At 42.0% G+C, this 23,561-nt stretch overlaps 1 protein-coding gene and 1 long non-coding RNA gene across 5 annotated transcripts in view; one reads left to right on the forward strand and one right to left on the reverse strand.

Moving 5' to 3' along the window:
* Positions 1-1,427, reverse strand: part of LPGAT1 (lysophosphatidylglycerol acyltransferase 1) — a 76,106-nt gene extending 74,679 nt beyond the window's left edge. The window contains exons 1-2 of one of the 4 annotated variants that reach the window (XM_082471920.1): positions 1,208-1,427; positions 762-953 (exon numbers count right to left, since the gene is read on the reverse strand). Coding sequence is in view for 3 of the 4 variants with exons in the window: in XM_082471918.1 (XP_082328044.1) it covers positions 762-884 (123 nt within the window). In the remaining variant the exon portion in view is untranslated. Of the gene's footprint in view, positions 1-761; positions 954-1,207 lie in introns of those variants that run through there. The other 3 variants (XM_082471918.1, XM_082471919.1, XM_082471917.1) reach the window with 3 other exon arrangements.
* Positions 1-23,561, forward strand: part of LOC309665729 — a 202,620-nt gene that overhangs the window by 94,639 nt on the left and 84,420 nt on the right. The gene's annotated exons all lie outside the window — the stretch shown is intronic.

Genomic DNA, 23,561 nt, shown 5'->3' on the forward strand with positions numbered 1-23,561 from the left:
GTGTATTACCTCGGCGATCTGTCCGGGAAATTCCAGAGGGGGACAGAGAGCAAGGGAGGAGGAGCCGCACAAGGTCAAGGGAGCTGTTCACGGAGGCACAGCTATGTCATAATATATTTAGCAAATGATAACACTATTCCCACCAACTAATCTGTGGCCGGCCCGCACCGCGTCTGACTGCAGTCTTCTGTTGGACTTTAACGAAGAAAAATAGACCCACTTGCTTCACACACCCTCAGTATCTCCAAACTGACGATACGAGTGAAAAGAAGACTAAAACGGGGACCTCTCGATCAAATCTCCCAGACACTGCGACCTCAGTACCCTCACCACCACCCTTCCTGCACTGATTGATTCCTTTAAAAGGTCTCTCGCGTTAGCAAAAAGAGTTAAGTTAAAATTGTTCATCTGCGGCAAATCGGGTCTTGTGTTCCTTTTTTTTTTTTTTTTTTTTTTAACAGAAAAAAAGGGGGGGCGGCAGAAAAGAAGGCAAAAGGGTGAGAGGAAGAAAGTGGGCGATAATAAGGAAAAAAGGATTAACGACAGGAGTAGGGGGAGGGGAGCAATCGCAGAAGGAGGTGGAGGCAAAGGGCCAGGGATGAGGAGCACCGTCCCCGACCAGAGGGCAGGGAAACCAGGGATGATGAAAGAAGCGGGGAAGAGGAGGCGACGGCAGCGCTCAGGGGGCGGGTGGGGCCCGCCGCGGTTTCCGCGATGTGGAAGGGTTAGGGCGGCGGTCTCGGCCCGCGCGCCGGGCTCACCTCGGCGGGCGCGGGCGGCGGGCGGTGGAGCGCGGGAGCCGGTGGGGCCGGGGGTCGGCGGCCCGGGACGCGGTGCTGCGCGGCGGCGGCGGCGGGTGTCCCCGGCCGAGGGGTCGCGGTCATGGACCCGGCAGCGGCGGCCGAGGCGCGGCGCAAGCGGGCGCGCGGACGCCCTACTCCCCTCGCAGCTGCCTGCGGACAGAGGGACGGCGGGGACTCAGAGGCCAGACCTGTCACCGGGGCGGGTCCCGGGGAGGCGGGCGGATACCCAGCGCCCCCGCCTCTTTCTTGGGGCCTACCGCGCTCTCTTCCCTCATGCCGCCGCCGCCGCCGCCGCCTCCTCCCCGGGCCACGCGACTACGACACACCTTCACCGGCCCCCCAGCGCCTCCCCGGGCCCAGCCCGCCGCAGCCCCGGGGCCTGAGCCCACCGAGCCTGGGGTTACCTCGGGCTGGCCCGGCCCCGGCTGGGGCTATGGGAGCCAGAGGAGCCGGAAGACTGCATGGCAGGCGGAAGGAGGAGCGGCGGGGCCCGGCCCCGCTCCGGCTGCGGCGCGCCCCGCGACCCGTCCACGGCGGCGCCGAGACTCGGTCCCCAGGGCCCAGCCGCGTTCGCCGGGGCTGGCGGGGAGGGGCGGCGGGGAGGAAGCGGCGGGAGTCGGGACTGCTGCAGAGCCGCCCCCAGAGCGCCCTCTAATGAAGGCGCGGCCGCCGTCGTCCGCCTGCTCAACCCGCCGCCGGCGCCGCCAGCGCCAGGAATCCCGCTGTCCGCGGATCGAGGCCCTTGGGGCTGCCTGACACCTAGGCCGGGACTTGGCTCAGCCCGGGACCGAGGAAGAGGGCCGCTCGGAAAGATCTAGGAATGAGCACCAATTCTTACACCACACGAGTGATTTGGTCCAAATTGAGAGCCGCTTTTTAGCCAAAACAGCCGTTTTTCATTGTTAGGGCTCTCTCTCCTGACAAACGCTATCGCTGCCCAAACTGGAAAGCTGTCTCCTTGAAGACTGAATGTCCTCTTCTCTTTCCTAATGAAACCCAGTTGCTCTCATGGCTTTTCTTCTGAATCTCCCCAGAGTATTAAGGTCTAGAGTTTAAAATCAATTCATGTTAAGTGCCAGAACTCTTGTTCCTGGAAAGCACCTGGAAGAACATTAATGACAATCTGATGCCCCATCCATCCTCTCGCCCCCTCCGCCCCAAAAAGAATCCAGTGGGAATGAGCGGTCTACACAGAGACACTGAAATTTAGTTAGTCAAGGAGGGAAAAGCACATAGGCAGTGACAGTCATTGAGTAAGTGCTCAAAAATTTGTGGCCATAAGTACCCCGGACAGGCCTGGTTATTCCCGAGGTACCGTAGTTGCATTCTGTTTCAAAGGTTGGACCACCAGAAGAAAAATAGAGAAATCGCCCAATGGCCTGCCCACCTGAACATTCTCATATGGCCTACCTAAATTTCAGTACTAAAAAAAAAAACTTATAAAATCTTGTTATATCCCTTAAATGGGGGGAGGAGGGGTGCACATTTTTTTGTGCTCCTAGTGAACTGCCATGTTTAAATCAGAATGCCACTTATTCCGCCTACAAAATGTTTATCACTGTGTTTGTTTTGGACTCTCAACGACTTCTCTCTCTCTCTCTCAGCCCTTAACTTCAGCTCCTCTTTGGCTCACAGATGAAGAAAAGAAAACTCACCTTACGAACATGTGAAAGAATATATTCTATTTCTATTCCCTTGGGTGATGAGGAAATATGAAAGCACAGAGCCTGGCTGAAATAATTTATTAGATTTCTTTCCATTTATTATTAATTTGTTTTTATTTATATATGTTGCTTATCTATTTCACCAGCATTATATTCTAACTGTACAGGGCATAAAAAGGCACAGACCTTGTCAGAGATCTTTCTGTATAAGATCAAATGATGTATAGCAATAGAAAAGTTAACTATGACCTTTCCATTCCTTGTATTTCCTCTGAGAATTTAGGTGCCAGGGCAATAGCATCTTTAAATAAATCTCATGAGAGAAATAATATATGTACTGTAGATTATTGTTTAAAATATGTCATTATACTCTTAAGTGGGTAAGACAGGTAAGGCATATATTCTTCCAAGAATCAAGAATAAACTCCCCTAAGATTCCATTAGGTCCATCCCATTCAGCATTCCTCACACGCTGGCAAACACTGGCTGACACCTGGAGAGAGAGAACCTACCATGTGATCTGTACCCGGTTCCCGGATCACAGAGCATCTGCCAGAGCTTCAGATACTCCAGCACTTGCTGAGATGTAATTAGTACCAATCAGTCATGCCCAGAAAAGGGCCAGAGGTTGGGCAAGACCTTGCACAGTGGGTGTCAAACTTTAGCATGCAAAACATCACTTGTGGTGCCTACAAAAATGATTCTTGGACCTCATACCAGAAAATTTTAATACTCTAGGTCCAGAGGGGCCTGAGAACATGCTTTTAAAAAATGTCATAGGTGGTTCTGATGCAGGTAGAGTATACAGACCATGCTTTAAGAAACTCTGACCTAGAGGTATCCTGAGATAATCACATCCTTTTCTTGACCCTTCATGATTTTAAATCAGTTAATCATATCTGTTCTCATCTGTATTAGTTTGCTAGGGCTGCCATAACAAAATACCACAGACTGGGTGGCTTAAACAACAGAAATTTATTTTCTCACGGTTCTGGAGGCTGGAAGTCCAAGATGAAGGTGTTGGCAGGGTTTGTTTCTTCTAAGGCCTCTTGCCTTGGCTTGTGGATGACCATCTTCTCCTTGTGACTTCGCATAGTCATCTGTCTGTGCATGCAGGTGTCTTGGTGTCTGTCTCTTCGTGTCCCAATCTCTTCTTACAAGGACACCAGTCCTTATACCAGTCACGCTGATTAGCACCCACCCTAGTGACCCCATTTAATTTAATTACCTCTTTAAAGGCCCTATCTCCAAATATAGCCACATTCTGAGGTACTGAGGGTTATGGCTTTAGTATATGAATTTTAGGGGGACACCATTCAACCATAACATCATCCTTTTACTGTTTACACTGCAGAATTCTGCCATTTCAGTAGCTCTTTATGGGAGAGATGTGGAAACCCTAATCTTGAATCTTTCAGCTAGTCCCCTCTTGACTGGCTCCAACTTCATTAGACTTATCTTCAAGCTAAGCACATCGTGTTTCAGGTGTAGGTATGTCCTCTTTCATTGCCCAGGGTGAATGAGGGGGCTTATCTTTTTAACTTTCTTGACCACAGCAGCGTGTTCAGCTTCCAGACAATTCATTCGGTGTCTACCATGGATAAGGAACTGCATTTGGTCTGGCTTCTTCAGGGAACAATTTCAGATGATGCTTATATTTATTTCTTGTATTTCAGAGTTCATTTAAGATATATGTTTTGTATTCTTTTACTTTACATATAATACCTCCCTCTTGCCTATATGTTCTTTTTGCCCCGCCAGCTTTCAGTTTACTGAGGCAGCCTCCTGAGATTTTTCTGTAGCTTATTTTCACAATACCACAGGCAGACAGATGCATATATGCTCTGAACGACTGTAACAAGAAGGTTGAGATGGCCAGTTGTTCAGGGTAGAAGATCTATAGAAATCAAGGGCCTTCTTCAATGACTAACTAGCCTCCAGTCCCCTGTCCAGCTCCCTTAGACCCAGGTTTATCAAAACACAAACATAAATTAAGAATTTTGCCACCTTCCTATAGTACAGCCCAATAGGGGAAGAAGGAAAACAAGGAGACCCCACCCTATAGCCACAAGAGTTATAGTTTCAGGCTCAAAAGCCCACATTTGAACCACAAGAGGATGGTCCTTTGAAAGAGAAATATGACTTCTCACATTTCCAGGAGTCTCCAGACATTTTAAAACAATCTAACCACAACACCTGAGAAGGTTTAATTCCACCCATCTGGTCCACATACATCCCACAAATTAGGTTATAATCAGGGAGGAGCTCCCTTGGGCAGAAGAATCCTCCTGGGCTCTCCCTTTTTCCTGGTGGCAATTATAAAAACATTTCACCTACCTTTACCGGTTTCTGCACTAAAGCGCCAATGAAATATTTCCTCTCTAGGGGAAACCCAATCAGCAGTTTTATAAACATGCAATGACTTGATACCGGCCTCCCACATCACTAGAAACAGTTGCAGCCTAGAAATTAGCACCCCGAGACAGTCATGCACTCTGACTGTTGTCAGTTTTAACTTCAAACAAAAAGGGAGATATATATATACCTAAATGTATATAAATATATAATATATATTTTTCTTCTATGTTAGTATCCATAATCATTTTACATAAAATATGTTAGGACTTATAACCTTAAAATTTTTTAGACAAGACTTGACTACAGCTTTATTTAAGCCATTTCAGCAACTCTTGTTATTAACAAGGTTGACCCTAAACAGTTTTGTGAAGTAAACAATTCTCTCTTCTTCTCTATGTCCCTCTCCTCTTCGACTAATTTCCTTTTTCCCCTCTTGATACTGAAATGGTACCTACTTTCCAAGGGGCCCTGAAGACCCCACCTAAGACCTCCACCCCCAACAGACAACACTCTAAGCTAGAACCTTCTTTCTCACCTATCCAACATTGCATTTCCTTAGTTCAGCCCAGTCTTTCCTGCCTAGTGTGGTAAACTAATCCCTGCTGAGTTGCTAATGGCTAAAACCCACATTCCCTCTTCCTGAAGTATTAACATTTTATAAAGGACTTCCTTAAAAGCATTTCTATCGGTAGATTCCCCGGTACTGTAGTGGAGAAGTATTCTTGTAAGATATTTTGGAGTGGCTATTTCAGCAAGTTCCTTTGCTGACAGAACCTACGAAATCATGTAGTACCCCTAAGAATGAGACAAATTCAGATTTAAAATTGTCTTTTCCTAACATAATAACTAAAATAATGACATGTTATTGATGATTATGTTAAAATAGTAATAATAGCTGACATTTATTGATCACTTTCAACACTGCAGGCCCTGTTCTCAGTGCCTGCTTTCCATGCAACAACTCATTCATTCTTCACAAAGACCTTATAAGGACCTACATTTTACTGATGGAGAGAGTAAGTGATCTGCCCCAGGTCACTCAGCCAGCAAGTGGCAGGGCTGCAACTCAATTCCCAGTTCTCAGGCTCCAGAGCCCATTCTCCTGACCACAAACTACAGTGCCTCTCTAGGAGAGGCTGGTAGAAAAGCCACTCTCCACCAAGAGGGTGAGAGAAAGAGAGAGAGATTGAGAGGAAGTTTCAGAGGATGCTACTCTTCTCCAGCCTCATCTCTTATCACTCCCTTCTCACACCATCTTGAAAGGATGCACTGTGCAACTTCACACATACAAGCTCATGCATTTTTTTGTTCATGCTTTTCCCTTCTCTATGCTTTTTTTTGGGGAGGGGGTGGCGCTGCACTACACAGTTTGTGGGACCTTAGTTCCCCGACCAGGGATCAAGCCAAGGTTCCCGGCAGTGGAAGCGTGGAGTCCTAACCACAGGACCACCAAGGAATTTCCCCTCTCTGTGTCTTTTTGATCCTACTAATCTTCGTGGTCCAGCTAAGATATCAAAGGATCCATACCCCCAGCCCCACCCCCAGACTTCATTCTTCCTCTGTGTGCATTTTTATATCCCAATGCTTACCATACTGTAACAGGCTTGGATGTTTTACATTTCAGGTTCTCTGCTAAAATTAGAGGTTCCATATCACCTGTCTTTCTCATTTTTTCCAATGTCTAGCTTAGTGCCTTATATTTGGTAGGAAAAAAATTGAATTCAATGTTCATTTAATTTATTCAGACTAAATCATTTCATTTTTTTAAGTTGACAGGAGGAAACCTTGAGTGGTGACACCACCATCATTGTCATCACCACCATCATTATCCAAACCACAGCCAGAAGCAATAGATGTTGCTAATACTTCATCTTAAAATGTATTTCAACCTTTTAAAAATGATTGTTTCGGGCTTCCCTGGTAGCGCAGTGGTTAAGAATCTGCCTGCCAATGTGAGGGACACGGGTTCGAGCCCTGGTCTGGGAAGATCCCACATGCTGCGGAGCAACCAAGCCCATGCGCCACAGCTGCTGAGCCTGTGCTCTAGAGCCCGCGAGCCACAACTACTGAGCCCACGCGCCTATAGCCCACGCTCAGCAACAAGAGAAGCCACCGCAGTGAGAAGCCTCTGCACCACAACGAAGAGTAGCCCCTGCTCTCTGCAGCTAGAGAAAGCCTGCGCACAGCAACGAAGACCCAACGCAGCCACAAAAAAAAAAAAAAAAAAAGATTTTTTCAGTGGCTAGAAGCACCTCAGCTGAATCACTAATTGTACACAATAATATTACCCCTTTTATTATTAAAATATCTTCCTTCCTCATTCTCAAGCTATCATCTACTCCCAATCCATCCTAGATGATGTGGTTGTAGTACTTGGCTTAAAGTACCATTTTTAACATTTTATTTTCCTGCTCAAGTTTTGACATTGTTTTTCCACGTCCTAGCAAATCAAGTGTGACTCTCTCTGTCTGGTTTACTTCAGGACCTCAACACCAGATTCCTCACTCATTATCCTAGAGTTTATCAACCAACGGGCCATGCACGCTGCTGTGTCTCAGTGAGGTTCCCAAGGCAGAGCCTGGCACTCTAAGGTACAAACTGGTGGCCTCCATTTACCCCAACCCATTATCACCATTGTCAATGACTGCCATGAAACGAAAGGCTGGGAAACATTGTCAAATTCTCCTTCAGTTCTCATTTACTTCCCAACCAGCCTCCTCTACTTTTAAACAAACACATTCCGTAGCTTTGCTTTGGCTATTCCCCTACCTGGAAAGCCATCCTTCTCTCTCTCTGACCATCTTTTAACAACCACGGGAAGTCTGTCTTCTCATCCGGGACTCCAGAGTCCCTTCTCTGAATAACTACTGCATTTATATAGAGATCACCCCACAGTTTTGGCTTAATTCTTTGCTCTCACACATCCCTTCTGCATGCTTGTTGCATCTTTGCTCTCACACATCCCTTCTGCATGCTTGTTGCATCTTTGCTCTCACACATCCCTTCTGCATGCTTGTTGCATCTTTGCTCTCACACATCCCTTCTGCATGCTTGTTGCATCTTTGCTCTCACACATCCCTTCTGCATGCTTGTTGCATCTTTGCTCTCACACATCCCTTCTGCATGCTTGTTGCAGTGGATAGCACAATTACCTGCCTGATTCTGAGCCTGCAGTACAGGGAGGTCTCGGCATATAAGATGTACAGATTGAGAAGTTCCAGGTGCATAATTTCACATTACCCCACTCAGACTGCAAACAAGTTCCAGCTCCTCCTTCTCACTTCTTTATCTGATGGTCCTTCAGTAGCTTGATCCTTTCAGTCATTCTGTCCTTCCACAGTCCATCCTCCAGTTTAAAGCCAAATCTACTTTCTTCAGCCTCTCTAGACCCTCAGAAAAGTTAGGTCTTTTCAGGGTCCTGGATTCTGCTTAGCTTCCAGACAAAACTGCTCTCTTTACAGTTAACCTGAATTCCAGCTTGGCAATTTCCCTGGACTGTGTCCACAGAATTTCCCAGCACTGACTTCTTTCTGGAAAGAGTACCCTATCTGCTTTGTACTAGCTTCTTCTCCCTTTCCTCTGACCTCACATTTATCCTCAGGAGATCCCATGGAATCACATGTCTGAAGCTTTCTTTCACAATTCCAAGTCCTACCATTGACAACGGACTCCTAACTTGTCTGGAAGCTTTTAACTCATAAGTATCCTATGTTTCTGGGTTTTCCCACAAATTTAAAAAAAAAAAAAAACAAAAAACAACCCACTGCAGCGTCTTTGTTCTGGCATTGGGGTGGTGAAATTTAGTGATATTTGATAAGGAAGAGGAATTCCCCTGTGGAAAAGGAACACAGGATAATTCCACTTATGAACAGAGGAAAGAAGGTATGGGGAAGTTACACGGCTTGTTCATCCCAGAGAGCACCAGAAACAGCTGCTGTGGTCTTAAGGCGACCAACTCCTGGTTTACCCAGGACTTTCATCATTTTAGCACTCAAAGTCCCACAGCCCAGGAAACTACTCAGTCCTGGCAAATGGTTGGTGACCCTCTATGGTGTCCTGGGTCCCCATGCAGTCTCTTAGCCAGGTTACAGAGGTCCCGCTTCCCCGCCCAGCCTACCTTTTCTCTGCTACACCTGCTCTCTGACGATTTGATGCATCAGAAGTTAACAAGCCATTCAGGTCTGATAACGTGTTTAATGTTTCCTCTAAAGCGTTATTATTTGTCCTTATCTGGGTTAAATTTCCCCTCTTATCCAAGTCTTTAGCAGTGCAGCTTGGCTCTTTCCGAGGTTCTCATCAGCTTAAATCATAAGGGGTTTAAGCAGAAATTTTCACCCTGCTCCTTTTCAAACTGTGTGTTTAAGATTGATTTGTCATCTTGGGGACTGAGCCTGTTGGCTGAGACTGTCATAATGAAAATCATGCCACCTTGCATTTCCCCAGTGCCTTGCCTTGTGTCAACAAAGTGCTCTCTCTCTCTCGCTCTCTCTCTCTCTCTCTCTCTCTCTCACACACACACACACCCCTTGCTTGGTGTTACCAATAACCCCCTGAGGTAGGCAGGTACTTACTGGTTGAAAGAAGTAAGCAGGGTAAGGAAAGAATTTCTTTACAAGTGGTTTTCTCTTGAAATGTCTTTAAGAAATAGTTTATAACACATGCTTTCAAATCCTTTGTTTCTCTTAACTTCTGTCTTCAAAGCATAAACTGAAGTGGAGATCTAAATTATTAAGAATCAGCTACTGGGGGCTTCCCTGGTGGCGCAGTGGTTGAGACTCTGCCTGCCAATGCAGGGGACACGGGTTCGAGCCCTGGTCTGGGAAGATCCCACATGCCGCGGAGCAACTAGGCCCGTGAGCCACAACTACTGAGCCTGCACGTCTGGAGCCTGTGCTCTGCAACAAGAGAGGCCGCGATAGTGAGAGGCCCGCGCACCGCGATGAAGAGTGGCCCCCACTTGCCACAACTAGAGAAAGCCCTCGCACAGAAACGAAGACCCAACACAGACCCAATTTATTTTATGGCTATAAATAAATAAATAAATAAATAAATAAAATTTAAAACTGTCCATGGCTTGTAAAAAAAGAATCAGCTACTGGCAACCACACAGCCTGGAGAAACCCCAGATTAGAGCTGGGGGGATCCCAGCTCCTCCCTCCCAGCACAGACAGCCGCAGGCCCTGGAGGGAGGGTCCCACCCTCCATCACCCCAAAACCTGGCAGGCCCTTCCTCTCTACTTCCTCTCACCTAGAATATTATTTCTATGGGGAAATGCAAACTTACATGCTCTTGAAAGAGAACCTGATTGTAAATTGGGAACCGTCGACAAAGAATCCCTCATCTCTTGGTTTCCTATTATAAGGTCTTCTCAGCACAAGCTCTTGTTTTAAGTACTGTGACTTAAACAAGGCTATCCGCAAAAGAGTGAGGCTAAAATGCTGCCTCTTCAAGTGTTAGGGGAAACGCAGACCGAAACCGCCCGCCCTGGCCAGGCAAAGACAGTAACAATTTGCATGAATTATTTTACGACAGGAGATCCTGGTAAGGAACACGGAACTAACAAGCCACCACCAACCAGAAGAATACGGGAAAGGTCAAAAGGAGAGAGGAGACGCCAGTCCACATGTCCTACCAGCCTCCCAGAATCCTCCTCGCTGGAATCCATCTTGGCTGAGTGGTTGCACGCGCCGCCAGGAAGGACCCTGAGTCAGAATGGCTGGCCAGAGACAACCCGGAAACTAATCCCATCGCCGTAAAACCCGACACTGCGAGCCACGTGGCAGAGCAGTCCTCCTGGGTTCCCTTACCCTCCTGCTCTCCGCCCGGGCGCCCCTTCCCTATAAAGTCTCTTGCTTTGTCAGTAAGTGTGTCTCCTCGGACAATTCATTTCCAAGTGTTAGACAAGAGCCCACTCTCAGGCCCTGGAAGGGGTCCCCCTTCCTGCAACAAAAGGATGGGATTTTTAAAGTTTGGAGCCACTCAGCTTATAGTAATTCTATAGTTTAAGTTCTTTCATGAGGTTTTGGTAAAGTTTCAGCAACTCCACGTCATGTTGAATTGAATGACATTCTTCTGAAAAGGTACCTACTCTATTTCAATGTTTTTAAATATGCCTAATCATGAGAAACATCTGCAGTTCTTTTTAATTTGAGACTTTAGTGTATATAATCATCTCCTTGTTAAAATGCGGATTCCTGGGCCTCATCCCAAAGATTCTGATTCAGTCTGTCTGGGGTGGGGTCTGGGGATCTTCAGCATTAAAAAGCATCTTCACGTGATCTGAGGCAGGTGCTCTGAAGGGCCCTATAAATCTTGCTATTTACTGTGTGGGCTGCCAACATCAGTGTCACCTGGGATGGATTAGAAATGCAAAATCTCAGGCTCCACCCTGATCTTCTGAATCAGGATCTGCATTTTAATAAGATTCCCAGGTGGTTTGTGTGTACATAACATTTGATAAGCAGTGCACTACAGTACAACGAACAACATCACATCAACTCAAAACTTGAAACCAAGGGAGAGCTATCAATGGATAACCTGGAGCAAGCCTTCTTCCATGGGGGTCTTTAATGTGTACTCAACAAATATTCATTAGATGAATATATTTTCATGGAATAGGTACCATGGAAGTCCCATTGTGCAGACTAACTTGCATTGACAAAATCATAAATGAACCAGAGGTCTAGATAAGTGTTTGAGTATATAAACAAGACTTTTTTAATGTATTAATCAACAAGTATTTACTTATTAGGTGTTTTCCATGTGCCTAGAATTTTGCTTCTCCCATTCTATTTGGGGGAAAGAAAGATAATATAGAAAAGACTTATAGAAGATAATGAAATGCCTCGATGCTATGTGGGCATTTGATGTTTGCAATTGGAGTTCTAAGAAGGGGGGAAGTATACTGACTGAAAGAGTCAGTGGAACCTCCATGGAGGAGGAGGTGAGCGGGTGGGTAAAGTATGGGAGGTGTTAAGGAAGCAGACAGGAGGCCTTCCCAAGAAGGAAAGAGAACAAAGAGAGAAACTTAAAATGAGCTTGATTTGTCTGGGAGACAGAGAAGTGAACGGCCCTATTATGGCAAAGGTTTTAGGGGAGTGAAGGATGGAAAACAAGAAGGTTATGTAGGATGAAACTAAATTGTAGATGGTTTGAAAGTCAGAAGTAGAATGTGCTATAGCATGTGTTTGGACAATGCTGGTTATTTTCCCCAATCCATTTTTTCTTTCTACTTTACAAGAAGTTTTTTTTTAATTGTAGTATAGTTGACTCAGGGGATTTTTTTTTAAGTTGGTCTCATAGCCAACCAAGACGTAGACTGTATTTCCCAGCCTCCTTTACAGGGCAGAGTGATCACATGACTATCTTTTGTCCAATGACATAGCTGTGACTTCTCTAAAGTACCTTTAAAGGATGGGGGCACATCCTTTTTTACATCTTCCACTTTCCTGTTAACTAAATAGGGGTGAGGATAACTAGAGCTCAAGTAACAATTTTGGACCAGAAGCTGGAAGTCACAGGCTAACATGAGCAAACAGTGACATAGGAGGAGTCTGGGTCCCTGGTGATCAGGCCATTCTAACCCCAGACTGCTTTCCTCTGGTCTCTTTAACATGAGAAAGATGTAATTTTATATCTTCCTTAAGTCACTAATATTATACTTTGAGTTTTCTGTCATGCACAGCCAAACCTAACTCGAATTCATAAAACATGTAATTGAAAGCCAAAAACGCAAGTGTTTATGCATCAGGCACCATCCTGGTTCCAGGTGCCCAGCCCTATGACCCTAATAGATTAGTTACCTAATCTAAGCCTTTGTCTTCTCATATGTAAAATAGGGAGAACATTCCTCAGGGTGGTTATGAGGAGCAAATTAGATTATATAAAGTATCTAGCACAGTGCTGGTGTACAGCACGCTCTTAATAAATATACTCTTTCTAATTATACACAGGCACATAGCAACAAACCAATATGGGACACAGTGACTGTGAAAAGTCAGAGGGTATCTACATCTAGAAGATAAGTTTGGCAGTAGTGGACTTCATGGTTTGAAAGGTGAATAGACTACAAGCAGGGAAATGCTTCAGAAAGTCTTCAGGCTAGCCTGTGGCATTAGCATTGGAACTGAAACAGATACTTACTGAGCCCTTTTTCTGTCCCAGGCACATTCTAGGAGTTAAAGCTACAATGACAAACAAAAATACATATGTTCTTACACTCACAGAGTTTACAGCCTGGTATGGGAGTCAGACATTAAACTACTAATGAGTAATGATATGACCATGGTAGGTGCTGCAAAGGAAAGAAACAAAATGTTCTGAGAGCTTGTGTTAGAGGCGAGTAATAGAGTGAGGTAGGATTCAGCTGAGATGTGAAGGATGAACCTGAGTTAACTAAGTGAAAGAAGGCAGAAAGTACATCCCTTGAAGGGAAATGAAAGGCAAAGGCCCTGAGATGGAAAGGAGCAGGATAAGTTCTCATGAATAAGATAAAGCCAGTGTACCTGAAGTGGTGAGCCCACAGGGGAGCCTAGTATGAGAAGAGCTGGAGAGGAAGGCAAGAGACAGGTCCTATAGGGCCTTGTAGACCATCATAAAGGGTTCTGTCCCAAGGATGACTGGCTGCTGGCAGGTTTTGAGCAGAATCCTAGGACGGCAAACCATCCCAGTTTGCCTGGGACTGAGGGATATGAGACTTTCAGTGCTAAAACTGGGACACTTCTGGGCTAACCAAGAGGTTGGTCACCTTAGTGATCTAATTTTTCCTAAAGATTACAGTCTGGCTGCCATATGGAAAACCAAGTGTAGGAGGACAGGAATGGAATTAATAAGACCAGTTAGACTGTTGGACTATCCAGGCAAAAGAAGACAGTAGCTTGGGCTGGGGTGGTGGCAGTGAAGTTGAGGGGAAGAGGATGGATTTGAGAGAAATTTAGGAGGTAAAATTGGCAGGACATGGTGAGAGGTTGGAAATGCTATTTCCAAGACCACATGGATTAACTCAAGTGATTTCACTTTCAAAAGTGAAATCTGGACTTCAAATCCCACATAGGAGCTCCTCTGGTTATATTCTTCTAAGCACTGAAATACTAGGGTAGACCCAAGAGGACATCACCTTAGCCAAAATACAAACTATCTAGTCTAAGCCTTGGTTTCAAGAATCAAAGGCTATAAAGAAAACATTCTGGCTCCTTAACTTGCTGCCTTTAGGCAAGGGACATTTAAATCACCTTAGATCAATGTGTTCCCCAAGGAAAACAATCTTCTTTATAGCCTAACAACTACACCTAACCCCAAAATGAAGCCAGGAACTCTTTCACCTCCTCTAAAGTACTTTTCCTCCTACTAGAAAGTAGTCCAATAGTTACCATGAGCTATTGATCTAGGTTTTATTTGTATGAGAACTTGTAGTCTGACAGTATTTCCAAGCAATCATTTGCTTCTCTTACTTCTCAACCGATATTTCTAAACTGATAACAGTTAAGGAAATTTTTTTTTTTAAGTTTTATTGGAACACAGCTCCCCTCCCCCCATCTGATTACATTTTGTCTGTAGTTGCTTTCATCCTACAATTGCAGAGTTGAGTAGTTGCTTTTTGGGTGTTTTTTTTTTTTTTTTTTTTTTGCTTTTTATTTATTTATTTATTTACTTTTGGCCATGCCACCCAGCTTGTGGGATCTTAGTTTCCTGACCAGGGATCGAACCATGGCCCCCACCATGGGAAGCTCAGAGTCCTAACCACTGGACCACCGGGGAATTACCAGTAAATTATTATTTACTTATAATTGTCACTGTAGTTTTATGATCATTTTAACATTCTTTGCAAGATGTTCTACCTTTTCAGTAGGAATAGCAAAGAGTACAAATAACTTTTTTTTTACATCTTTATTGGAGAATAATTGCTTTACAATGGTGTGTTAGTTTCTGCTGTATAACAAAGTGAATCAGCTATATGCATATGTATATCCCCATATCCCCTCCCTCTTGCATCTCCCTCCCACCCTCCTTATCCCACCCCTCTAAGTGGTCGCAAAGCACCGAGCTGATCTCCCTGTGCTATGCAGCTGCTTCCCACTATCTATTTTACATTTGGTAGTGTATATATGTCAATGCTACTCTCTCACTTCGTCCCAGCTTACCCTTCCCCCTCCCCATGTCCTCAAGTCCATTCTCTACGTCTGCATCTTTATTCCTGTCCTGCCACTAGGTTCATCAGAACCATTTTTTTTTTTTAGATTCCATATATATGTGTTAGCACTGGTATTTGTTTTTCTCTTTCTGACTTATTTCACTCCGTATGACAGACTCTAGGTCCATCCACCTCCCTACAAATAACTCAATTTCGTTTCTTTTTATGGCTGAGTAATATTCCATTGTATATATGTACCACATCTTCTTTATCCATTCATCTGTCGATGGACATTTAGGTTGCTTCCATGTCCTGGTTATTGTAAATAGTGCTGCAATGAATATTGTGGTTCATGACTCTTTGAACTATGGTTTTCTCAGGGTATATGCCCAGTAGTGGGATTGCTGGGTCATATGGTAGTTCTATTTTTAGTTTTTTAAGGAACCTCCATACTGTTCTCCATAGTGGCTGTATCAATTTACATTCCCACCAATAGTGCAAGAGGGTTCCCTTTTCTCCACACCCTCTCCAGCATTTATTGTTTGTAGATTTTTTGATTATGGCCATTCTGACCTGTGTGAGGTGATGCCTCATTGTAGTTTTGGTTTGCATTTCTCTAATGATTAGTGATGTTGAGCATCCTTTCATGTGTTTGTTGGCTATAACTTCTTAATTGCTGCCTCTTTTTTGCACCATAAAACTAATTGGTAGTTTAGGAAATGAAAGGTTAGGATTGTGAACCAAGCAAATAATGATGAAAAAAGCTTAATGTTGTAGAATCAAAATTTACACTTAAACACAATTATGCTTTTTTCCCCGTTTATATTTAATCTAAAGTTTCTAATAAACCTGCAAGAACTTCTTTGTTAGTGTTTTTTACACCTGTAAAGTGTATAAATGTTTTCTTAGCCAAGTAATAAGTAGCATATCTTAATATTACTAAATTATAAGAGATCAACTATTTTACTTTGCAATATTTAGCACTTTTAACTTAAATTAATTTCATTATAAAAACACTAAAAATAATGTTAATGAAATAATTCTGAAAATCTTATGGCGGTGACCAGGATGAGTTTGGATGATTTGGGGGTCAAGTATGTGTGTGGCAGAAGCAGGCATGTTTCTGTCTGCCTTTTAAAGGTGGCAATAAATCCAGCCTCCATCCCTGAGGATAACTAATTCAGTCAAAACAGCTAAAAGGCTGCCCCAGCATCTAGGAGCTCTAAGGAAGCCAGTTTGGGGATAACGTAGCACCCACCCAGCCGCAACCCACTCTCAGGGTCACCTTGGACCTTGTCACCACCCAGACCACTTCAGTTATGAAACCTGAATCTCCGTATTCCAGCCTCTGGCCACAATCTCCTGTTCTTCAACTTCACCCTCTCACTCCTGCTACCCTAAAACTCCCCAATCTTTCGTGTTCTCCCTCTCCACCTCTCTCCACTGGGCTTCTCTTACCTCACTTTTCACTTTAATTGCTCTCATCGTTCCCCTCAACTTGCCCTTCCCGTAGTCTTCAAATTACACCTGCCCTGCAAAACCTGGGATGGTTCCTGAGTCCATTTTTTGGTCATACTCCTATGGGGGCTGTTGGGTTCAGCTGAAAAAAAATCACACAGCTCTGAACGGAAGGGTGGTATTAACACGCTATGGATTCCAGACTCAGCCAGGTGTCCTGAGCCAGTTGGAAATCCTTTCATATATCCCTGATCAGCTTCCCGTCCCATTGGTCTTGTTTCAAATACAGTCTCCTCTTTACTTTAAACTTCTGATCTGCATTCTGTCCCCTCAGACTCAGTGGAAGGCCTCATCAACTGGAAACCTATCTGCAGCTACCTTTATGTGCTGTTGATCATCTAGAGAAGTTTTAATTCATGTTTCTTAGACACATTAAATAAAAGAGTTACTAGGAATTTCCTCATTTTGTGTTACTATTTAAAAACCATCAAACTTCTAAGTAATGAACAGGACCTGTTGAATAAATGCTATTTCTAAGAGGAAAGGAGGAAAAGACACAGACTTGAAGGTTCTATTTATATGTATATAAATTGCTATATATATCAATAAGTAGATATTGATATTATATATACCTGTATATATAAAACAGCTTTATAGATTTATAGTCAAATATATATAAGCTTTATTGAGATTTAATTCACATACTACACAATTCACCAATTTAACTTATACAATTCAACAGTCTTTAGTGTATTCACAGAGTTGTACAGCTATCACCAAAATCAATTTTAGAACATTATTATCATCCCAACAAGAAACCCTGTATTCATTAGCAGTCATTCCCTGTTTCCTCCCAAATTCCCCAATCCCGGGAAGCTGTTCCCCTGTTTTCTGCCTCTATGAATTTTCCTATTCTAGACATTTCATATAAAAGGAACCACACAATACATGGCCTTTTGTGTTCAGCTTTTTTCACTTAGCATAATGTTTTCAAGGTTCATCCATGTTGTAGAATGTATTAGAACTTCATTTCTTTTTATTGTCAAATAATAGTCCATTGTCTAGATATACCACATTTTATTTATCAGTTCATTAGTTGATGGACGTTCGGGCTGCTTCTGCATTTTGGCTATTATGTGTAATGCTGCTAATGAACATTTATTACAAGTTTTATATGGACATACTTTTTGAATTTTCTTGGATATTTACCTGGCAGTGGAATTGCTGGGTCATATGGTAACTCCGTGTTTAAACTTTTGAGGACCTGCCAAACTGTTTTCCAAAATGGCTGCACCACTTTACATTCCCACCAGCAATGTATAAGGGCTCTGATTTTTCCACACTCTTGCCAACATTTGCTTATTCCCTCTTTTTGATTATAGCCATCCTAATGGGTGTGAAGTGGTACCTCATTGTAGTTTTGATTTGCATTTTCCTGTTGGTTGATGATGTTGAGTATCTTTTCATATGCTTATTGGTCATTTGTAAATTTTCTTTGGAGAAATACCTATTCGGATGCTTTGTCCTTTTTAAATTGTGCTAACTGTCTTTTTACTGTTAAGTAAAAAGTACTGTTAAGTTGTAAAACTACTTTATGTATTCTAAATACAATACAGTCCCTTCAGAAGATCTAAATAGCCATTTCTCCAAAGATGACATACAGATGGCCAAAAAGCACATGAAAAGATGCTCAACATTACTAATTATTAGAGAATGCAAATCAAAACTACAATGAGGTATCTCCTCACACCGGTCAGAATGGCCATCATCAAAAAATCTACAAACAGTAAATGCTGGAGAGGGTGTGGAGAAAAGGAAACCCTCCTACACAGTTGGTGGAAATGTAAATTGCTACAGCCACTATAGAGAACAGTATGGAGGTTCCTTAAAAAACTAAACATAGAGCTACCATATGATCCAGTAATCCCACTCCTGGGCATATATCCAGAGAAAACCATAATCCAAAAGACACATGCACCCCAGTGCTCATTGCAGCACTATTTACAATAGCCAGGACACGGAAGCAACCTAAATATCCATTGACAGAGCAATAGGTAAAGAAGATGTGGTACATATATACAATGGAATATTACTCAGCCATGAAAAAGAATGAAATAACGTCATTTGCAGCAACATGGATGGACCTAGAGATTGTCATACTGAGTGAAGTAAGTCAGACAGAGAAAGACAAATATCATATGATATCGCTTATATGTGGAATCTAAAAAAATGGTACAAATAAACTTATTTACAAAACAGAAATAGAGTCACAGATGTAGAAAACAAAGTTATGGTTGTCAAAGTGGGAAGGGGGAGAGGGATAAATTGGGAGATTGGGATTGACATATACACACTACTGTATATAAAATAGATAACTAATAAGGACCTACTGTATAGCACAGGGAACTCTACTCAGTACTCTGTAATGACCTATATGGGAAAAGAATCTACAAAAGAGAGGATATATGTATATGTATATGTATATATATGTATATGTATATGTATAACTGATGCACTTTGCTATACAGCAGAAACTAACACAACATTGTAAATCAACTATACTCCAATAAAAATTTTAAAAATAAATAAATAGAAGTCCCTTATCAGATAGGTGATTTGCAAATATTTTCTTTCACTTTATGGATTTTCTTTTTACTTTCTTGATGATGGAGCACAAAAATTTTTTAATCTGATGATGTCTGCTTTATCTAATTTTTCTTCTGTTGCTTGTGATTTTGGTATCATATCTAAGAAACCATTGCTTAATCCAAGACCACAAAGATTTACACCTTTGTTTTCTTCTAACAGTTTAAGTTTTAGCTCCTAAATTTTTTGTTAATCTTTGTATATGGTGTGAGGTAGAGGTCCAACTTAATTCTTTTGCATGTAGCTATCCAGTCATCCAGACTATTCTTTCTCCATTGGATGGTCTTGGAACCCCTGTCAAATCAATTGACCTTAAATATGAAGGTGTACTTCTGGACTCTCAGTTCTGTCCCTTGATCTATATGTCTCTACTTATGCCAGGACTGTGCTGTATTAATTACTGTAGCTTTGTAGTAAGTTTTGGAATTGGGAAGTGTGAATACATCATCTTTGCTCTTTTTTTTTTCAAGATTGTTTTGGCCACTCTGTGTCCCTTAAAGTTCCTTATGAATTTTAGAATCAGCGTGTTGATTTCTGCAAAGAAGCCAGCTGGGGTTTTGATAAGGATTGTGTTGTATCTGTAATGTCCTGGGAAGTATTGCCATCTAAACAATATTGTCTTTTCATTTGTTTAGGTCTCCTTTAATTTCTTTCAACAACATTTTGTAGTTTCCAGAGTATAGGTTTTACATTTCTCATATTAAATTTATTCCTAATTATTTTATTCTTCTTGATAATGTTGTAAATAGAATTGATTTCCTAATTTCATTTTCAAATTTTTCATCGCAAGTATATAGAAAATGATTTTAGTTTAGTATTAATCTTGTATCTTACAACCTTACTCATTAATAGTTTTTTTAAAGTGGATTTCTTAGGATTTTCTATCTATAAAGTCATGTCATCTATCCCCTGAATGTTCTTAAAGACTGCAACAATTGCACTGTGGCGGGGCTGAGCTGGGGGGTGGATCTTCAATCCCTTCAAAATAGTGATATATTTTTTTGCTGAAAGCTTTTCCTTTTTCTAGCTAGAAAGGATGAGTTTCTCAACAAGAAAATTCACTACTAATTCTTTACACATTACATTTCAACTAGATGCAGCTGGAAAATCCAGTTTTGCTCTTTACCCCAAGGGTTGCCCTTATCAACCTACATAAATATATGAGATGGGGATTTCCCTGGTGGTCCAGTGGTAAAGAATCTGCCTTCCAATACAGGGGACGCGGGTTTGATCTGGGTTGGGGAACTAAGATCCCACATGCCCGCAGGGCAACTAAGCCTGTGCACCACAACTACCGAGCTCGCGCGCCTCCACGAGAGAGTCCGCGTGCCGCAAACTACAGAGCCCAGCACTCCGGAGCACGCGTGCCACAACTAGAGAGAGAGAAAAACCCACATGCCACAGCTAGAGAGAAACCCGAGCAGACCGTGCACCTTAATGAAAAGATCCTGCATGCCTCAACAAAGATCCCGTGTGCCACAGCTAAGACCCGACACACACACACAAAAATAAGGAAAACAAAAAAATTAAATAAATATTTTTTAAAATAAATAAATATATGAGATCATGATTCCAAAATAGTGTCAGTATTCCTTTCTTTCATTCAGAAGGCAGCAGGGTTTAATGGAAAGATCTCAGTCTCTGGAGTTGGAAGACTGATTTCCAGTCCAGCTCTGTGCCTATTAGCAGTGAGACTGTGTCTGCCTAACTGACTTCTACATGGTTACTGTTGAGAGCCCAGTGAGCTACTTCTTCAGGCTTCCTTCTGTGAGCTGGCTGTTTCCCCTGCAGAGGACTGGGCCTCAGAGGGGTGGCAGTGCCCTAGACCAGAGGAAGCAGAACCAGCTGAGCTGTACCCTTGGGAAATACCTACTTCTTTTCTTTGGTTTCTTTAGGGGTAATTCCTTTCCTGGTTTAAAACTATGATGACATTCCACCTCATTGAGAAATGCTCTCACTCTAAGGGTGGATCTATCTTTGGTGAAGGTATATCCAGATCTCACCCAGCCTGGTCCCTGCTGGCTGAAGAGGATCTGTGAGATAGATCACAGTAATGATCAGGAAGAACAAACAGGCTGTGGCTTTACCTTAGTCACAGAGCCATGGCTTTGTCACCAGGATGGGGGGATTGACAGGGGGAATTCCATTCCTTAACATAATGCTCATTGCTTTAGCTGCACCACTGCTTCCTTCCTTAATGTGTAATTAAGAACTGACTTTATGAGACAAACAACATGTCCGTTGTTAGGCTCAGTAGCATAGTGGCAAGAGTGTGGCCCTATAGTCAGTTTGCTTTTGGTTCAGATCCTGGTTCTATCCCTTAATAGCATGTGACCCTGGCAATCTACTTAACCCCTCTATGCTGCCATTTCCTCATCTGTAAAAAGAGTATATAATAATTCACAGAACTGAACAAATATGTATAGTCCTTACCATATGATAAGCACAATATACATTTTAGCTATTAGGAGTAATAGTAGTAGTATTCTTCTTCAAAGCATTTAGTTGATTAAATTAAGACAATTATTTGAAGGGTTTTTCAATCTTTACTATGCATAATAATCACCAGGAATGATTTTTAAAGTGAAAACTTTCAGGCTCTACCCAAGAATTTCTGATTCAGTGGCAGGGCTCATGAAGTTGCATCAGTAGCAAGTAATATACTCCAGGATTCTGAGTCAAGTGATCCGTGGGCACTTTTTTAAATGAAATTTTATTTTAATATAATTTCAAGTTTACAGAAAAATTGCAAAAAGAGCACAGAGAACTCTCATATATACTTTACCAAGATTCATCAATTTTTGATAGTTTTCTACATTTGTTTTACCAATCTCTCTTTTTCTCTATTTGTCTCTCTATATAAAATTTTTTTCTAAATCCTTTAACAGTAGGTTGCACTAAGTGTCCAACGACAGAGGAATAGATAAAGAAGATGTGGGAATATTACTCAGCCATAAAAAAGAATGAAATAATGCCATTTGCAGCAAGATGGATGGACCTAGAGATTATCATACTAAGTGAAGTAAGTCAGACAAAGATAAATATCATATGATATTGCTTATATGTGGAATCTAAGAAAACGATACAATTGAACATATTTACAAAACAGAAACAGACTCATAGACATAGAAAACAAATTTATGGTTATCAAAGGGGAAAGGCGGGGGAGGGATTAATTAGGAGTTTGGGATTAAAATATACACACCACTATGTATAAAATAGATAACCAATAAGGACCTGCTGTATAGTACAGGGAACTATACTCTATATCTTGTAATAAACTATAATAGAAGAAAATGTAAAAACAATAAATATATGTATAACTGAAACACTTTGCTGTACACCTGAAACTAACACAACATTGTAAATCAACTATATTTCAATAAAAATTTTAAAAAGGAGAGTAATTTGCATCTCATGCCCCTTTACTCCTTAAATCTTCAGTCTGTATTTCCTAAGAATAAACATATTCTCTCTACATGAACACTCTTCAGTTATTAAATTAAGGAAGTTTAACCTTGAGAAGCTATTTTTACCTAATATATAATCCATACTCCAATTTTATCAATTGCCTCAATAATGCCTTTTATAACAACCATTTTTCCCCAAACAGGATCCAATCCAAGTATTACATATTGCATTTAGTGTGACCTCCCTTTGTCTCCTTCAGTCTGGAACAGTGCCCCAGCCTATCTTTGTTTTTGTCATATTGACATTTTTTGTAGAATACAAAACAATTATTTCATTGAACGTTTCTTATTGTGGATTTGGCTGATGTTTTCTAGGGATTAGAGTTGAGTTATGCAGTTCTGGCAAGAATCCTTCATAACTGATATGTCCTTTTCAGAACATCCCCTCTGGAGACACATGATATCCATTTGTTTCTTATTAATGACATAGACTACACTTTGAAAATACTTGATTACTTTGAGAAGTATTTGTCTAGCCAATTTCTGTTCTAAAAGGCCTTAGAACCTAGAGCGGTCAAAAAAGGAAACAAAACCTTTACTCTTCTGATATTTCTGATTGTTAGTTAAGGGGCTTATCTGTCTATTACCTTGGTACTTCAGAAGAAGATCACATAACAACCACAGCTGCTATTACATTCAAACCTACAACACACCTTCATGCTTCACATATACAACTCCCCACTCCACCCCTTTTTATTCTTAGTAACTCTGGATCATGACTTTTATTTTGTTGTTTATACTGAAAAACTATGTGATTTATCATATGACATAACTAGACCTATCCTTGCTACTGATGGTAGTCTGAGACTAGTAGAGACAATTTAATTAGTTTCTTGCGTTACACATTTTACAATGATATATCAGCCTCGTCTTCAATGGTGTGCTTGAAAGTACTCACTTATTCTTCCTTTATCTCTAAAACACACTTATCAATGAACTATAACTAATGTTTTACCTTATTATTTATAGTTCCATGTAAAATCTCTAACCTGCTGTCTCATTGTACCTACTGCATCATTGACTACATAATTC

Source organism: Balaenoptera physalus, assembly GCF_965194825.1.
Source record: "Balaenoptera physalus genome assembly, chromosome: 1".
NCBI lineage: Eukaryota > Metazoa > Chordata > Mammalia > Artiodactyla > Balaenopteridae > Balaenoptera > Balaenoptera physalus.